Source organism: Terrapene carolina, unplaced genomic scaffold (assembly GCF_002925995.2).
Source record: "Terrapene carolina triunguis isolate 2854851 unplaced genomic scaffold, T_m_triunguis-2.0 Scaffold28838, whole genome shotgun sequence".
Taxonomy (NCBI): domain Eukaryota; kingdom Metazoa; phylum Chordata; order Testudines; family Emydidae; genus Terrapene; species Terrapene triunguis.
Genome location: NW_020693189.1, coordinates 37,666 through 56,699, shown reverse-complemented (window position 1 = coordinate 56,699; position 19,034 = coordinate 37,666). Strand labels below are relative to the sequence as shown.

The window sequence follows — 19,034 nt, the reverse complement described above, 5'->3', positions numbered from 1 at the left end:
TCTACTTTTTTCTCCCAACTGCCACATCATCAAAGTACATTCAGCTGGAACTGGGTGCAGCTAAGCGTATGTCTATGCTGCAGTCACTGGGTCTGATTACAGCTCGAGGGGACATGCCTGAGCTAGCTTTAATTTCACTAGCACAGGTCCTGGAGTTGTGAAGCAGTGGCAGCAGAGGCTAGCCCTGGGAGTAATTATCCTGGGTTCTGGGCTGGTTGGCTTGTATAGCCTGGACTGAGGCTTGTGCTGCTGCAGCTTCACTGCTCCAGGACTCGAGCTAGCGAGATTAAAGAGCGCACAGGCAACTCCTGCAACCTAGACATGCCCTGCATCTGTGGCCCATTGTGCCTCAGGGAAAGTCAGTGCCTCTAGCAGCCCTGGAGAAGGGCAGGTGCTGTGCCATGTTGGACAGCAGTGGTGCTGGAATCACATGGCCTTGCCCTCCCCGAGCACTAGGAGCATGACAGTGAATGGCCCTTTCACCACAGCAAAGGTTCTCATGTGATCTCCCCCGCACACTCATTCCCACACTGGCTGGACATAGTGACACCCTCTCATATTGTTCAGCTTTTCCTGCATTGTACAGAGACACAGGAGAAGGAAGGGAAGGAACAACCTGATGTATTTCAAGGGGGAATAACAAGAAATCAGGTGTCTGTGTCTGTTCTGATTGCTGCTCTCATTTCAGATCAGCCCCCGTCTCTTCCCACATGAGCTACCAGAGGCATGGAGCTACGGGAACAGCTCTCCAGATGCTTGTTCTGTGCCATACTCCTAGCAGCGATTCCCTTTTCAGGTAAAAGCATTGTTGTTAAAACACTTCTCCACAGCACAAAATCCCTGGAGAGACCCTAAACCAGCATGAAACCCCTGCTGGTATCTGTGTTTCAGCAGAGAGAATGTTTTTGTTTGTGTTACTGAGCAGGTTATTCAGGAGGCACTGGAAATCTGGTCCTGGAAGCATCTGGATGCTCTCAGTGCCTATGGAGCCGGCAACTCGCAGCAGGTTCTCAGCATGTTGTCAGTTTCAGACTCTTTGTTAGCCCTGGTTTCTCCAGTGAGGTTCTCAGTTCATCATGGACCTGCAGTCAGTACGAGGTGGAGATGTACAATTGGTCTATTCTGGGGATCTGCTCTAATTCTAGCCATTGGGGAAAGATGACCAATGCAAGAACCCCCACCATCACCACCACCCACACACACAATTTGGCTTGGTTGAGCTTATACCTTAAACTGGATATGCAGCACTAATGGAAATTACATCATGCTCTGTCTATATTTAGACATTTGTGCTGGTGGCTGATGGCTGGAATAGGGCAAACACAGGGTTGAAATTTTAATTTGAATCTTTTGTTTCAATAGAAAAATGTCCTTTTCATAACAATAAATTTATGATTTTTCAGCAGACCTCCTTCCCCATCAGTTTATCAGTTTGGGATTTCCCCCCCCTCCTTTTTCTTTTTTGCCTTTCTTCATTCCCTCCCCTCTTTTCCAATTTTACCATTGAAAAAGGAGAAAAGTGAGAAAAAAGCTGACAGTGCTCTCCCCCCCCACCCAAAAAAAAAAAGAAAAAATCTTTTTTTCAAACATTTGAAAAATGTGAACTGTTTTACAAAAAAATGATTTTTTTTTACTTTTTTCTACATTTCTTTAAACACATTGTATCTTTTTTCAACAAGCTCTCAGAGCAGCCCTAAGATCTCCCAGGCAGGCTCTGGTTATTTGGTATGTTTTATCTGTTATACAATGTCTTATATACCAATGGTGCAATAAAAAAATGTATCTCCATTCTTCTTCTTTGATTCCCTTCTCTCAGCTCAGCAGCTATGATGAGGGTCGAGTGATGTCTTTCCACCACTTTCTGTCTTGAACCAGCTTCATGGCTTCCTTTCTTTTTTTGTTCTATGTCATTGTATGTCAATGCATTCTCAGTCTTCCTCTATTTCCAGTTCCTTGCACTCTGGTATGTATTGCCAATATGGTATCCTTTTCAGGTCCATTCCTGACACATGTCCAAACCATCACAGTTATCCTTCTTCAGTCTTCTGTAACAGGGTTGTTTCTTGCCCTAGACATTTTCTTCTCACTTCATTTTTTAAAAATTTCTGCAGTCTTGAAACTCTCAGTATCCCCCTCAGCCAGTTCATTTCTGCAATGTCTTCTCTTGGTTAGCTTTCCTCATACTCCAGTGTTACAAACCTGCAGCATACTATTGGCACGAGAGTTTCTTTGTTATTGAAACGTATTGAGCCTTCCAGATGTTGCAGTTTTCCAAATGCAGTAACAGCTAGTCCATTTTTTCTTTTTACGTCATCTTCACAATTCCCATTCTTTGATACTAGCCCTCATTTTTTCCCCACGTGTTCTAGTTCTTAGTCTCCACATTTGATCTCTATCTCTTCCTCTTGTCTTCCAATTGCCATATTTTTTGTCTTCCCTGTGTTGATGTTCAGGCTGAATTTTCTGCTTTCCCAATCTAGCTTGTTAGTAATTCTCTGCAATTCCTCCTTGGTCAATGTTATGAGTCAATATCATCTGCGAAACTCAGGTTCTTAATAAGAAGAATGATTTCAGACACTTAATAAACAATAACAATAACTATCAATTACATATTTGCAGAGTATTTCTACTCTTTAATTTATGAAGACAGATTCCTGCCCCACTGCTTGGAATTCATGGCTATTACAGACACCACTGGTTTTATTCTGGACATACTCTCAGGGTACAATTACACTGCAGTCAGTAGGAATACCTGTACTATCTTGAATCTAGCTAGCTTGGTTAAAAATAGTATTGAAGATGCAGCAGTATGAACCCCTATGTGAGCTAGGAATGTGAGTATGTACCCAGAGTTCTGGGTGGGCTTATACAGCTGAAGCCCATGCCGCCATATGTTCATTGCTCTTTTTAGCCAGGCTAGCTAGATTCAAGCTAGTACTGGCATGCCTACCAAGCTGCAATCACTCCTCCAGCTGCAGTGTAGACACTTCCTCATTTAGGTTTGCTTCTTTCAGAGAATTTCGAAGTCATCTCATCCCCAACTGTCACTGGGATCGTCGGCCAGGATGTGGTCTTACCCTGCCAGATCTCCACTGGGACGCAGCCGGCCAATATGGAAGTGCAGTGGAAGAAAATCATCCAGGCAGCTATTGAGACTGTCCATGAATACAGAGCCAACCCAGGCCAGGATGTGCCAGGGCAGAAATACCAGGGCCGGACCGCGCTGTTGAAGGATGGATTCACCTCTGGGAATGTGTCTTTAAAGCTGAAGAACGTCCAATCAGCCGATGAGGGAATGTACAGCTGCATTGTGAAGTCTAACGAGTGGAGCGCTGATGCTGCAACCGAGCTTAAAATTGCAGGTTGGTGATTTCCTTGGGCAGGGTCAGATTTTGCCTGGCCATGATGTAGATGTGCCATGTGGAGAGGGTACAAGGAGTCTTGTTCCTGTGTGCAGTCTGTATAATGGCCAGGCAGAACTCCAGTCCCTGTCCCTCCCAGTGCCCTCAGGGTGCTGAACAGGAGGCAGATCCATGGTGCTGCCCCATATGAACCAACCAGTGTAGCTGCCCAGTTATTCAAGGGGCTGCAAGCTGTGTTAGCAGCCTGTGTGGTAGGAGCTCTGGGGTAGGACAACTCCCCACCTGCCCCTAACTCTGCGCTGTGCCTCTGCAGGACAATTGAATCCTAAACGCACAGACTATGAAACACTGGGCCTGATTCTCAGTCACACCAAGGCCTCCTTATGTTGCTCTGGCAGTGTAAAGGGGTCTTAAAGTGGGCAGAAATGCCCCTCAAGAATAGGTCCTGGGTAGGTCTGTGGCTGGCGTAATGGTTCTGCACCCAAGCCCCAATATAAGGGCAGAATGGGATGTGTTAGGCACCTGGGCAGAGCACAGTGCACTATGGATGTCCTCTGCTCGCCAGAGCCCATGGAGACCAGCTCCTCTAACTTACATCAGAGGGCTGGGCAGGCCCTACCTGGCCCCAGAATACAGACAGAGTGAAGGTGGCTTAAAGCCCTTTCTCTCTTCCATCCTTGCCCAAATCAGAGGGACTAGGGAGCTGAGAAACAGGCCCAGCCTTCTGAGAGCCCTGTCTATGGGCTTGTTTACACTTCAGTACATTACAGTGATGGGAGGGGTTCTCTCATTACAGTAATGAATCCATCTCCCCGAGAGGTGATAGCTAGGGTAACAGAAGAATTCTTCCATCAACCTAGTGCTGTCTACACTGAGGTTAGGTTGGCTTAACTGTGTCACTCAGGGATGAAGCGATGTAGCTGGGTCAACCTAACTTTTGAGTGTAGACTGGCGTGAGTATTGGCATTGGCATGTGGCATTTTGAAGGCCAGGCAGCCGTACAACTTGCCATTTACTGTGGAGACTCGCCATGATCTGAAATCCCCTGGAGAAGCAGGTGAAGAATTTCTTTGAACTCCAGTAAGAAAAACACAGAAACTGGGACCATGTCCTGAGTTAAAAATAAAGCCATAACAAAGGGACAATGCTGTTTCCCTGAAGATCATCCCTTCCTAATCTCTCCCATCTTGTTTTAGCTGTTGCCTCTGTGTCCATTGATGTGCTGGGTCCCCAGGGCCAGGGGATTGACCTAGCCTGCAGGTCAGCAGGGTGGTTCCCCAAACCTGAACTCCGCTGGGTTACAAAGAATGGGCAGGATCTGCAGCCTGTGACCAAAACAGAGCAGGATCGTGAACGTCTGTTCAGTGTTCTGAGCCATGTCACCGTCCTGGGAGAGGAAACTGGAGAAATCAGCTGCGTTATCCAGAACAGCTTGCTGAAAACAGAACAGAAATCTGTTGTTCTCCTCTCAGGTGAGTCTTGTGCATCATACTTTAACCCTGGAGCCACTTCTCTGTCCAGAGTCATGTCCTATCAAGCTCTAGTGTCTGTATTATTGATATTAGAATGTGGCAGAACACGGCTTCCCACATAACTCAGAAGGATGCTGCCCTAACACTGTTAGAAGGGCCCCATTGCATTAGTTGTTGTACAGATAACTAAACTAAGCTCACAGGGTAGGATTAGGACAAGAAGAAACATGAGAAATGGTGAGCTGGGAGGAAAAGAAGCATGTTTTGCATGCAGTGTAGTCTAGTGAATGAAGTACTGGACTGGGACTCAGTATATATATATATATAGAGAGAGAGAGAGAGAGAGATACCTATTTCATAGAACTGGAAGGGACCCTGAAAGGTCATTGAGTCCAGCCCCCTGCCTTCACTAGCAGGACCAGCTACTGATTTTGTCCCAGATCTCTAAGTGGCCCCCTCAAGGATTAAACTCACAATCCTGGGTTTATCAGGCCAATGCTCAAACCACTGAGCTATCCCTCCCCCACCAAGTAGACTTGCATTCTGTTCCCAGCTCTGCTACTGGCCTCCTGGGTGACCTCGGGCAAGTCACTTCTCCTCTCTGTGCCTCAGTTTCCCCATATGTAAAATGGGGATAATGATGCTTACCCCCTTTGAGATCCACTGATAAAATACACTATGTAAGAGCTAGAGATGATTATTACTAATAATCAGTCATTTCAGCTCATCACCCATCTCACCGTTCTGGTGACTTATTGAAATTTGGATAAATTAACCAATTGTTTAGTGGCAATAGGAGACCAACTTCTAATTTTTATTCTCACAAGGCATCTCTCTCTAAATCTGACTCCTATTCACTTGTGTGTGCTAACCAGCAATGGATACTGGACAGCTTCAGACTCCAAACTGGTATGAAATAGCACCCAGTCAAATGTCAGGAATCACTATATTGGGGTACAATTCCCCCAGTGCAGAAGGCCAGAACAGGGCCTATGAACCATGGTAGTCCTACATAAATCCAAGAAGCCTTGAGCTGGCCACCTACCCTGGGGTGACTGTTACCTCTGAAGAAGGTGCAGTGATGTTCATTGATCATTCACTCAAGGCAGGGGTAGAATCTGATTTTCTTGATCTTGGCATGTGAAATCTAGACTCAGAGGGCCAAATCCTCAGATGGTGTAAATGGTGGTAGTTCTGCTGACTTCAATAAAGCTATGCTCATTATATTAGCTGAGGATCTGGCCCATTGACTCCAATGGAGCAGTACCAATTTACATTAGCTGGGACTCTGGTCAAGTGTCTTTATCATTGCCCAAATTTGCTAAGGACCCAGGAACAGATTACGATGCCAACACTGAATTTGAAGTTAGTCCCATTGGTTTTAAAGAGTAAGATACAATTCACTGTAAGAAAGGGTGTCAGAATCTGGTCTACAGAAAACAGGCAGTATAAGAGCAGGAGTGAATTTGGGATATCCAGTCTGGCAGCTCTCCTGCTCAAGGGCTAGATTTTCAGCTGGGTATATCAATGGCATTTACGTCAGTTGCGGGTCTAGCCAATATTCTGTACTGCAAAAACCAGTCAACTCCTATGCTTCACACATCCATGGAGCCTAACCCATTGTTCCTCTAAGCACGGGAAAAAGACGGCCTGTTTCCAGGATGACTTTTTTTTATATATATTGTTTTCAAAGGTGATATTTTCCCTCATGGTTCTCCATGGCTTGCTGCATTCTGGGTGTTATTTACTTTAGACCTTCTTGTGATTGGTGCCTGTGCATTTTGGGGTTATAAAGGTAAGTTCATTATTTGCATGTTTAAAGTCCCTCCACAAAGCGGGAAATAATAATCATGAAATTGTAATCAATTGAAATCCAAACATCAAACTAAATGTAACTACAATGTTTATTGGTGCTCAAAAAGGCTTCAGGATTTTTAATTAATCAATTAATTAATTTAAATGTTTGTTCATCTCTGATTAACATCTAGTACTAGAAGAAGAAATTTTTAAAATTGTCTGTTTTAGTATTTTGAATAGGGAGATTCTATTATTTCTGTATTTGGCACTGGTGTGACTGCTGCTAGAATCCTGTGTCCAGTTCTGGTGGTCTCAATTCAAAGAAGGATGTTGATAGACTGGAAAGTGTGTAAGAAGAGCCACAAGAATGATTAAAGGATTAGAAAATATCTCAATCTGTTTAGTTTACCAAAGAGAAGGTTAAGGGTTACTTTATGGCACATTCTATAACTTACACGGGGAACAAATATTTGATAATGGGCTCTTCAATCTAGCAGATAAAGGTACAAAAAAATCGAACAACTGGATGTTTGAGCTACACAAATGTAGACTGGAAATACAGCATACATTTTTTAAAAGTGAGGGTGATTAACCACTAGAACAATTTACCAAGAGTTGTGGTGGATTCTCCATCACTGGAAATATTTAAATCAAGCCTGGGTGTTTTTCTAAAAGATCTGTTCCAGTTCAAACAGGAATTTTTAGGAAGAAAGTTCTCCGGCCTGTGTTATACAGACTAGATGATCACAGTGGTCCTTTCTATCTTTATAATATATTAATCTACACATTTCATACAAAATTAAAAGGAGGGAGGAGAGGCACAATGTTGAGGCCTGATCCTGGAAAAAAAGCTATTGTGCATAGTGCTTACTGCCATGGATAGTCCAACTGACTTCACTGGGCTTTAATGAGATTACTCACAGTAGTAAGCACTACACTTAGGAATGCAGCTTGTCAGATTTTTTTTTCCCCATCAAAATGTGGTCCTTTTTAAAGGATTATTTTTACAAAAATGTTTCATTTTTTTCAAAATTTTCCAATTTTTCAGCAGTCTGTAGATCATTAAAATTAGCCTGTTGTTTGTTTTACAAATTATTTTTTCCATTTTTATTGATTAGTTGTTTTTGTATTATGGATTTTGACTGGTCACTGAGAGACACGGTACATTTTTTTTCAATATCAGAAAATTTCATTTTAAAATATTTCTGCATCTAAAATCAAAACAATTTTGATTGAAAAATATTTTGACAGAAAATTTGGAAAATAAAACAATGGACTCTCATAAAACACAGCATAATGGAAAATGTTTTCAGATTTGCCAAAACGTCAGCAGCATTTTGTTATGTTTTTCAAACATCTCTAATTGTTTGCAGGTCTGAATACATGTGTAATCAGAGGAAATATTACTCTAATACAAATTCCACAATTCATGGGCATGAACAATTTCAGAAGAAAAGACGCTGCTAAGAAGCAGTTTGACATTATCAGTTCAAAATACTTTTATGCATATTGAAATGTCCTATATCATTAGAGTGTACATCATTGATGCCTATTTCCACAAGTCTCAAATTGTTCATGAAGCATTTTATATTTCTTGTCCCTCCCCTTCTCTTAAACCTTCAGCTTCCTCTGTATTTAAATTCTTCCTTCTGCCAACCATGCATAGTATGACAAATGTGCACTGTACTTATCATCTTTTCTACTTCAATAGTTCAAGCACTTTGGTGAACATCTGTTTTATTTGTATCTCTTTGGCACCCAAACAACTTACTTAGCACACCAAAATCTTTGATTTTTAATCTTATAGCAAAGCAGAAGGATTCTGAGAAAAAAAGATCAAAAAAAGAGACTTTCTTAGAAAAGGGTAATGTATTTCTCTTTCTTAAGTTATCTTTATTATGTTTATACTCAGTTTTGACATCTCTATTTTAACTGGAATGAATTTTTCTGGAATGATTTTTAAATATATAACTCTTTATCTTCTACCATAATATAAAGCATTTAATAAAGTTATTAAACAAGACAATTTATTTTTAATATCTATTTTGCTCATAAATTGAATCAAATGTCTATTTCTTCCTGGGAAATCTGTCTCCGCTGCTGCTTACATGTTGTATGATAAGGCCTGTGCATCCTGACAGCTTCCCTTAAATGTCTTATGACATCAAATAAATGTCACTAAGCCAGATGACAATGTGTCAGTCATTGCATTGATCTCAAGGTGCATGTGTAAAAATAAGCTCATCTCACACTCTTTCAATGATATTTTGTCCTCTTTCCATATCCCCACCTATTTTTACCCCATGTTTTATTAAATCTATGTTAGGGGCTGATCCTGAAAAGCTTTATTTGCCATATTGCACCCCCCCTACTATGAAATCAGGGAGGTGTGAGTATGCTCAGGGTCCTTGAACAGTATCCTCAGAGGCAAAAAGAGGAAGGATGATGAATCCCAAGTTCATGGGGCACATGACTTATGAGGAGAGGCTGAAGGAACTGGGCTCATTTAGGCTGCAGAAGAGAAGAGTGAGGGGGGATTTGATAGTAGCCTTCAACTACCTGAAGGGGGGTGCCAAAGAGGATGGATCTAGACTGTTCTCAATGGTACCAGATGACAGAACAAGGAGTAATGGTCTCAAGTTGCAGTAGGGGAGGTTTAGGTTGGATATTAGGAAAAACTTTTTCACTAGGAGGGTGGTGAAGCACTGTGTTTGGTGCCTGCAAAAGAATTCCCTCCAGGATCTGTGATCAGTATGAAAAAAGCAAGGACTCAAGACAGTGCCTTCAAAACCATGTATTGTTTGTTTACCCATGGGAAGATAGCATTCAGAGAGAGAAAAATATATTCAGAGAGATTAATGTAACTGGTAACTTTCCTATCAATCATAACCTCCAAGAACATTCTTGGAGGTGTTTTGTATCAACTTTGTATTACAAATCATCACATAGTTCTATAGTAACGTGTCATTCTCTCCCATGCAGAAACTGAGAGGAAGGCATTGGAATCAGGTACAGTAAAAATTGCTTTCAGGACTGAGAATGTCAGATATGGGTTTTCACACTATGATTCAAGAGAAACAATGGGACATAAATACTGTGACATGTTCACAGACAGTACAACATAGTGCAGGGGGTCTGGGGTAGATGCCAGGAGAGCCAGGGCTGTAATTCTGGCTCTGCCATGAATATCCTGTGTGACCTTACACAAGTCACTTATCCTTTCTGCCTCAGCTTCCCCATCTCTAAATAGGGAACATAATACTCATCTACTTCCAAGGAGTGTTGTGAGGATTTGTTTGTAAAGACAGATGGGTGCAGTTCCCTCCTATGCAGAGAGCCAGTGCAAGACCTACACACCACTCAAATAGGACTTAAGTGGAACTTAAGTGACTTAAATGGTGCATAGGCATCACATGAGCCTTCTACCACTGGGTTGATTTCACCCTAGATAAGTATTATTAGTCTGAGAAGCCACCTGCAGTTTGGAAGAGCAAAGAAAAGCACCTGACAGGCAAGAACAAGCATCTAGCACTGTTCATTATTATTAATATTACTGTGTTTTAACTGTAGTCTCTTAAAAGCACCTCCACAGTATCAGAAATTAATTGCAAATCTTTCTTTGCAACTAAATCCACTTAGACTTTCCTATCACAGACTAGTTCCTCTGGGAAATCAGTGCTACAAATACATTCCACTTTGGGTGGGGGGGGAAGGAGGAGAGGGGGAGGAAGCAATCAATTCCCTAAGTTAAAAATTAGGCAGTGTTCAAACTTTTACATGTAAATAGGTCATGGCCTTATCTACATTAGAAAATTTTTTGACAGTATAGAAATCTAGTGGCTAAGGGTTTGATATTTTTATGAGATTACTGTAACTGTAGATGCAGTTATACTGGCCAAAAAAAAATGCTTTTGCTGGTATAGCTTATTTTACTGGCTGAACCACAGTAAGCTACATTTTTTGCAAGCATAACTAGGGCTTTTGCTGGCATAACAGTGTTGTAAAAGTATCACTCCCCTCATTGATATTGCTGTACCAGCAAATCACTCTAGATCTGTCCTATAGAAGGCTATGTCTACACTAGACATGCTACAGTAGTGGAAGGGGTTCTTCCATCGCTGTTGTAAACTACCTCTCTGAGAGACAGCAGATAGGTTGATGGAAGAATTCTTCTGTCAAGCTAGTGCTGCCTACACTGGGACTTAATTCAGCTTAATTATGTCTCTTAGGGGTGTGAATTTTTCACAAACCTGAGTGACACAGCTGGGTCAACTTAATTCTCTAGTGCAGACCAGTCCTTAGATGTAACAATTGATTGTTTACCATTTTTATAGAGATCATTAGTTTTGCCTTTTTCTATCCAGAGAATCAGTATATGTATTTCTCAGCATGAGCTGAAATTTCTGTTTTAAAATATCAAACTGATAATCAAAGCTTTTTCTTTGTCTTTTTCCTTTTACAGAGTGTCAGGATGTGCGGGAACGACTTGGTAGGGCTTGTTTTATGGTACATAATTAATAAGCAGCTATAATTGTACAGTGTAGATTGAATTATGGGGAATTTGGAAACACAGGTATATAAGGGGATTCTAGGGATATTATATTAAACAGTGAGTAATATGTAGTATCAACAGACCTTAGATATAATTTTTTCAGTATGCTTGCTAACAGTCTACCTTCTCCCCCCTACATCCTTCCTCTCAATGTGTAATCTAAAAACTAATGAAAAAGTTTCAGCTTGGTGACTGTAAATAATCATATCATTAAAACTACTGAACTTGAGTTCCTTCAGACTTGATTTAGTAACTCCTCAACATCAAGCTATGTTTAAAGATTACATTCACTGTTGTGGCAAGGCATCTCCTTCACCCATTGGACTCAGCGCTTTCCCCTCTGGCAGGGGGCGGCGGAGGGCTGGAATAAATCAGCCCCAATCCAGACAGATGGTGTTTTGGGATTTATTTCTTACTATTTTCCTGATAGGCCTCAGGGCAAGTCCAAGGTATGCTCTTGCACCAAACAAAAGAAACAAATTCACAACTTAAAACAAAGGGGAATGACTTTCCCTACCTTTTTTCTGGTCAGGGATAGGGGGTCCTTGTTATTGGCCCCAGGGTGGCCCATCCTTTTCCTAAACAGGCAGTCAGGTAGCTAGCTTCCCCTGTGAGGAGGAGGAGCACAACCTCCCACCCTAAAAAAGTGTTTCTCCTTGCTGTCCCTAGCCAGCACAACTTGTCTCCCTTCCCTCTATTCACCAGAAGAGGGGTGTTCAAAGGTCTCAGTCAGCCCTTCATTAAACTCAGGTGTCGCTTGTTGACGTGAGGTAACCCCTTTTCGGCTTATAGGGAAAAAGGGGCCTTTATCATTCTACGGCTAATACTAGGGTGACCAGATATCCCAATTTTATAGGAACAGTCCTAATATTCATGTCTTTGTCTTATATAGGTGCCTATTACTCCCCATCCTCTGTTCTGATTTTTCACACTTGCTATCTGGGCACCCTAGCTAATACACCTGCCTTCTATCACTCTCTTACAGCTGTCCAGCCTGACTTTTACTGTAATTTTCTGTATGTAGGAAATTCCTATTTGTATTAAAATACATGTTATTAATTGATAAACAATTTATAGTCATGTAAAGGGAGTCCGTATTTTAAAGCTAGAGCACTGGAAGAAGAGCAACGGTTTAGCCTTTGGCTTCAATTCTGCATTTCCTGACTTTTAAGTGCCTGATTTCTCAATCTCACCATTGCAATAATGATATTGATATTTGTACTGAATATTTTATATAACTTGCATATAATTATGGCTCCCCTCACCCTAGCATCAGGGTGCTTTAAAGTAAATTAAAAAGAAATACAAAATATCTTCTGTCCCTTTATCTGTCCATTTATAATAAACCAATTTACAATAAACCTGGCTCTGAGGAAAATAGCAGTAAATATTGTCAAGTGCAAAATTAGCTACTGAGTAAATTTAACATTTTCTGAGCCAAAGGCACTGCTTTTACCACTATTACCCTGGGTGATTTGTCTAAATCTGGTAGATTCTCCCCAGATCACCTATTGGAGGAAGGTCCCTCGCTCCTAACAGAAAAATAATCTGGGAAATAGCCTAGCTCACAGCACAGCCACAGAAAATTCAGGGAAAGATATGACTGTCCCCCTCCCCTTGGAGAGGAACAGAATTTAAGGGAGACTCTCAGACTCCAGAAGTTCAAATGGGAAAACCAAAAGCAGTGGTGCTCTTCTGAGCTCCAGCCACTTGGAGCAAATTGATGATTTGTGTAATAACGGATAAATCTGTAGAATCAGTGAATAAATTGCATTTATTCTGGAACTCTGGGTCCCTCACCTGTGCTCATCTACCTCTCCTTGGACTACATCTACAATAGCAAGACTCTGAGAAGCCAATGGAGATGAGCTACAGCAAGGACTGAAGCTTTAACTGTATATAAATAAAGCTATCATAGATTTCCCTTTCGTTTTTTCCCTGTAATGTGTTTCAAGCAGCCTGTGTCTCTTGTTCACTCCCTTGAGATTTTCAGTGAGAAGAGACAATCTAGCCCTCAGTTTGAAAATCTGTATTTATGCTGTATGAAATCTAAATTAATTTAGTTTTATTTTTCCTACATTTATGGAAACATCCAGTAAACTGTGCCCTTTGCTCTAATAAAAGTAAATATCTTTTCATTTCAGACAGAGCAGTCACAGAACTAGGTAAGTAAAGCCATTTTTTGCTTCATGTCTTTTTATATATAACATTGACACTCCAGAGGGGTCAGCAACAGGGTTTGAAGTTGGAGTTTCGTGCAGGAGCATCTGCTGCCCAAGCTAAAAAGCCTAGTTCCTTAACCAAGTCTGTTACAGGTTTATCCAGTTTGAGGTGCTTAGCCAGCACTAGAGTGAGACAGAGTGCTACATAGACACAAATCCTACTCTGAGCAGAAGCAATATCTTCTCTCAGTGCTGCAGTGCTCGCAACAGAGTGGCCCAACAAACCGGGGTCTAGACAGTCAAATGTCTGCCCTAGGGTGACCAGACAGCAAGTGTGAAAAATCGGGATGGGGGTGGGGGGTAATAGGAGCCTATATAAGAAAAAGACCCAAAAATCGGGACTGTCCCTATAAAATCGGGACATCTGGTCACCCTAGTCTGCCCCCAGCTTCCTGAGGAACTTTGGAGAAGGCACTCCCAGTTTCTGGATTTCAGATTCCCCATTGGGAAACAAAGACTGATATTGGTTGAGTGGAAATTCAGGGCTTTGTGGGGTGGTTCTGCTTACAGATGAGATCAGTGACCCAAAGCCTAGGTAATACCTGGTGTAATCCATTTAATTACAGAAATATACACAAGTCCTGCTGTTTCTCTGAACAGCAGTGTGAACATACAGCACACAAGCCTTTGCCAAAATCCCACACCAGACATTCCAGCTAGTCCTGTGCCCGAGAAACCACTACCCCTCAGCCTCTGCTTCCTCACCTAGGTCATACACACAACTCCTGCTGCTTATTTACTGCAACTGCTTAAACACACAGCCTTCTGATAGGCCTCAGCCTCTGTGTTTCCTTCTGAGGAGAGCCCATTAGCCCTACTCTCACCCCCTGGCCACATGGCTTGTCAGTTCTCTTGGACATTAGTTCCTCCCTTTATATCCAGCTGTTTTGCATCACTGAAGAGTTGTTCCTACTGTTAGAAACAAAGGTTTTAGCCACCCACCCCATTTATTCTAACAATCTCCATGGTTGCAGGGTTGCCAACTTTCTAATCACACAAAACTGAACACCCTGGCCCTGCCCCTTCCCCAAGGCCATGCCCCCCACTCACTACATTCCCCTTCCCTCGGTGGCTCGCTTTCCCCCACCCTCACTCACTTTCACTGGGCTGGGGCAGAGGGTTGAGGTGTGGGAGGGGGTGAGGGCTCTAAGTGCGGATGCGGGCTCTGGGGTGGGGCCAAAATGAGGGGTTCAGGGTGTGGGTGGGGGCTCTGGGCTGGAGCAAGGGGTTGGGGTGTGGGAGGGGGTGAGGACTCCCGCTGGGGGTGTGGGCTGTGGGGTGGGGCCAGGGTGAAGGGTTTGGGGTGCAGGAGGGGACTCCAGGCTGGGGGTGGGGCAGAGGGGTTCAGGGTGTGGGAGGGGGCTCTGGGCTGGGGAAGGGGGTTAGGGTGCAGGGGGCGGTGAGGGCTCCATCTGGGGGTGCAGGCTCTGGGGTGGGGTCGGGGATAAGGGATTTGGGATGCAGGAGGGGGCTCCGGGTTTGGGGGGGCTCAGGGCTAGGGCAGGGGGTTGGGGCTCAGGGTTGGGGGGGCTCACCTCTGGCAGTTCCCAATCAGCAGCGCAGTGGTGGGGGGGCTAAGGCAGGCTTCCTGCCTGTCCTGACTCTGCGCTGCGCCCCGGAAGCAACCAGCAGGTCCAACCCCTAGGTGGAAGCGCGACAGGAGGCTCGGCACAATGCTCTCACCTGCAGGCACCGCCCCCCGCAGCTCCCATTGGTCACGGGTCCTAGCCAGTGCGGAGCGGGTGCTCGGGGCAGGGAAAGCATGCAGAGCCCGGTGGCCCTCCCGCCTAGGAGCTGGACCTGCTGTCTGCTTCTGGGGTGCAGCGCGGAGCCAGCACAGGTAGGGACTAGCCTGCTTTAGCTTCGCAGCACTGCCGACTGGACTTTTAATGGCCCGGTCGGTGGTGCTGACCGGAGCCACCAGGGTTCCTTTTTGACCAAGCGTTCCGGTCAAAAACCCGCACCTGGTCACCCTATGTGTTTGTCTTCCCTCCAAGACCCCAATGGCAGACTGTCAGCACCTTTCACTATAACAATATTCACTTTCCTTTATACAGCACTTTGAGATCTACAGATGAAAGCAAAAATATGAGAGTTAAAGTAGTTGTAGAGCTACAGGCTAGTTCTTTCCTGTTGCAAGTATTCTCACTGGAGTCAATGGGACTTTTCCTGAGTGAGGACTGGAGAAACTTGCCAAATATGAATTCTCACAGTCTTGAGTTCCATTAACTTGGTGATTCTCCTTTTGCAGATTTCAGGAGGGCTCGGAGCTACATGGGTGAGTTTAACTCTGTAATTAGACTGCCACCTTATTAGGGCTCTTTGTCCAGACTCCGAGGGAGCAGGAGATGGCAATGATATATGAAGGATTAAGGGACTTAAGGTCTAGATATGAAGGCAGGGTCTATGCTAATAGCAGATACTAACATTTGTAGGAAGTTTCTTTCTTTCTTTTTTAACTCATACAGTCAAAAAGCCGGTATTTGTACAACAATCAAATATGAGTTGTATATTTCTGTTCTTTTTAATCAAATGAGTGGGATCTATTGATAATTGTACAGCTCCTTCAGCCCAGATCTAGTGCTTTTCATACACTAAAATAAAGAAAATAAGTTTCAAATATATCCCTAATGTGGGGATGCCACTATCTTGATGCAGGAAGTAAAGGCTGGAATCTAGTTTCCTATCACAAGTAAAACAGGGGGGACTTCTTACTTTAATTGTTACTTAAAATATTTGCCTTAACATTAGAAGCTCTTCCTGTTCTCCTCAAGTTTTCCATTATTAATGAGATCTGACTCACCTGTGGCTAACTGAGTTATTCTTGTCCCTCTCCCTCGGGGTTCCCTGACTGATCCATGGTTAATGGGATTATTCTCCTGTGGGATTGGGGGAGGGGTGTCCTTGACTGAACCATGACTAATGGGGGTGTTCTAGTCCCTCTCCTGTGGGATTGAGAGTCCCTGACTGACAAGTAGCTAATGGGGTTAATTTGGTCTCTCTTCCCAGTTCCCGTCACCCTGGATCCAAGTTACAAACACTCTGAATGCACCGTGTCTGAAGATGGCAGAACAGTCCAACACAAACCCCCTTCCCCAGGGCCGGCTTCCCCCTCCGGTGCCCTGATAGCTGTGGGGAGGGAGGGATTTTTGGCCAGGAAGGATCATGGTGGGGAGGGTGTGGTTTGCAGGGGGTACTGGGAGGTGGAAGTAGGGAACAGCCCGGACTGGGAGCTGGGGGTGCTGAGTGAGACTGTGAGGGACAAAGTAAGGCAGGGGAGTCTGGAGAGACCCCCTGAGGGGGGGTTCTGGGCTCTGGGGAAATCCAAGGGGGAGTATCACCCCCAGAAGGCTGACACTGTGATACAGAACTGGGATGAGACGCCGACAGTGGTTGGGGTGTATCTGGATCTAGAAGGGGAGAGTCTCTCCTTTTATAGTGTCCGTGCAATGGGCCTTATTCTGGAGATTCCTGTGGAAAGTTCTGATAAAGTATACCCGTTCCTCAGCCTTGGTTACACTGCAGGGGGGTACCAGGGGAAACCCCTCAGCATCTGCCCTCCCAGCGACTGGGATTTCCCTCAGAAATTACCAGTCAGTCCGCCTGTTAATCAGGGAACTCCCAAAACCCAAGGACAGCCTCCTGCCCCCAACAATAGGGAAGAGGCAGGAAACAACACAGGGCCATCTGCAACAGAAGAAACATCCCCAGCTCCTGGACAGCACCCTGCTTTTGTAAACCAGAATGTGAAAGGAAACAGTGCTTGGTCATCTATGGTCAAAAATTTGCAAAAGTCCTTCCCCTACCCAAAAAGGAGAAAGGGGGATAAAACAGAAGAAGAAGGGGGGGAAGAAACACCAAATCTCGAGATCTCAAAAGCCCACCTGCAAAAACCCCACCTGCCAAAAGCCCTCTCACAGAGTAAAAGGAATCAGAAAGAGAAAAACACTCAGAACATGAATCCAGAGGAAATCTCTGAAGCTGACACTCTTGTTCTGCAGATTTCAGAGTCAGGAAATATGACAGGGGAATCAGATCCAAATGCTGACACCTTGAAAATAACCTTGCTTCAAAGAGAGTCTGGAAATGGTGACACTTCAGATGTTTCCTCCCCCTTGAATTCAAAGGAAAACTGCAGTGATTAGTGATAATGCATTTAAAACTCACACTAATTAAATAAAAAGGTGTTACTGTTAAGGTTAGGAATTTAAATACACTAAAGTCAGGAAATGCAGAAGGGAAGGTTCTTACAGTCACATCTGATCAGCTGGTGCTACCCTTATTTGGTGCGGTACTCAGTGTGAGTGGATGATAGAATGAAGCCCCTCACTTTGCAGGACCAGAGTCTGATATCCCTACTCATGTGGAATAACACCTTATTCCAACATCAGTCCTATTGACCTCAGTATGACCACTCATGGGATAAGGTATCATGCAGCATGAATACAGAAACAAGATTCAGGCCAGTCATAAACACTGTGTGTGGATGAGTTAATGTTACTCAGAGAACTTTACCTTTTGCACTTCCTTACTTATGTCCATTTACATACCCAGTAAATAGGACCAACATGTTTCAGAAAGGGAGAGAAGGTGCATGGACCACTGCTTCACATGCTGTTGGGGTGTCAATGGACATTTGCTTACTTTGACACCCAAATAGATAAATGTGGATGCAAATGGCTAATTTACAGTTGCAGCTGTGGTAACTGCATGTGTGACTGCTAGTGCACAAATGCATATTTTACAGGGAAAGTGAGCCTCTACCTTTGGGAAATTTGCCCATAATGTTATACTTGGATTGTGTGTATAATCTTCCTGTTTATCACACTTAAAACAAAAAGAAAGAAAATGCCAGTGCTATGTTGCATGCAGCTATGAAACTGTAAAGCCTTTGGCTTTCTGTGTACTGGGGGTAAAAATGTCAAAAGTGCCTAGGTGAGTTAGGATCCTAAGTCCCTTTTCAGAAGTGACTTAGGCACTTAGGCTCAGATCTTCAAAGCTATTTAGGCACTTAGCTCCCATTGAAATCAACTGTAGCCAGATCCTTAGGCTCCCAAAAGTCTATTACTTTTGAAAAGGGGACTTACTCTACTAAATCATTTAGGGTCAGATTTTTAAAGGTATTTAGGTGCCTACCTCCCATTTCAATAAACACCATTAAAAATCTGACCCTTTTGAAATGTTTTCACTATACCTTTAAATGTTTAAGAACACGCCTTGCATACTGAGTTGAGTAGCTGTTTTGTAGAGGGTCCTGGCAGCTAATACCCAAGGAGACCTCTGCACGCTTGCACACACACATACACACACACAGTGCTCTCAAAGATACATTACTTTTGTTTTCTCTTCTTGTTGTTTTCTTTAATCAAAAACACCCTGGAGGTGTTTGTGGGGTTTTTTTTTGTGTGTGGAAACATACAAATTCAGGCAATGAGGATGGGAATGTAAAGCACAAGGAAGAGCTCATAGAAAGTGAGGAAGCCATGAAAAAATATCCTAAATAGAAACAAAAGAGAAAAAGAACATAATGGAAATATAGAGTCTGCAGGTTAACGAAGTAGAGGCAATATCTGAAATATAGGTTCATAGGCTTGGTCAGTATTTTCATGTAAATATTATCAATATGTTC

The 19,034-nt window shown here is 43.4% G+C and overlaps 1 protein-coding gene across 1 annotated transcript; it reads left to right on the top strand.

The window, feature by feature from the left end:
* Window positions 1–726: 726 nt before the first annotated feature.
* LOC112124544 (butyrophilin subfamily 3 member A1-like) lies at window positions 727–17,550 on the top strand. Its single transcript, XM_026662623.1, has 10 exons — window positions 727–796; window positions 3,015–3,362; window positions 4,559–4,834; window positions 6,528–6,629; window positions 8,439–8,495; window positions 9,614–9,640; window positions 11,094–11,120; window positions 13,328–13,348; window positions 15,657–15,683; window positions 16,415–17,550. The coding sequence occupies exons 1-10, from the start codon at window positions 727–729 to the stop codon at window positions 17,548–17,550; spliced, it is 2,091 nt and encodes a 696-aa protein (XP_026518408.1).
* Window positions 17,551–19,034: the final 1,484 nt, after the last annotated feature.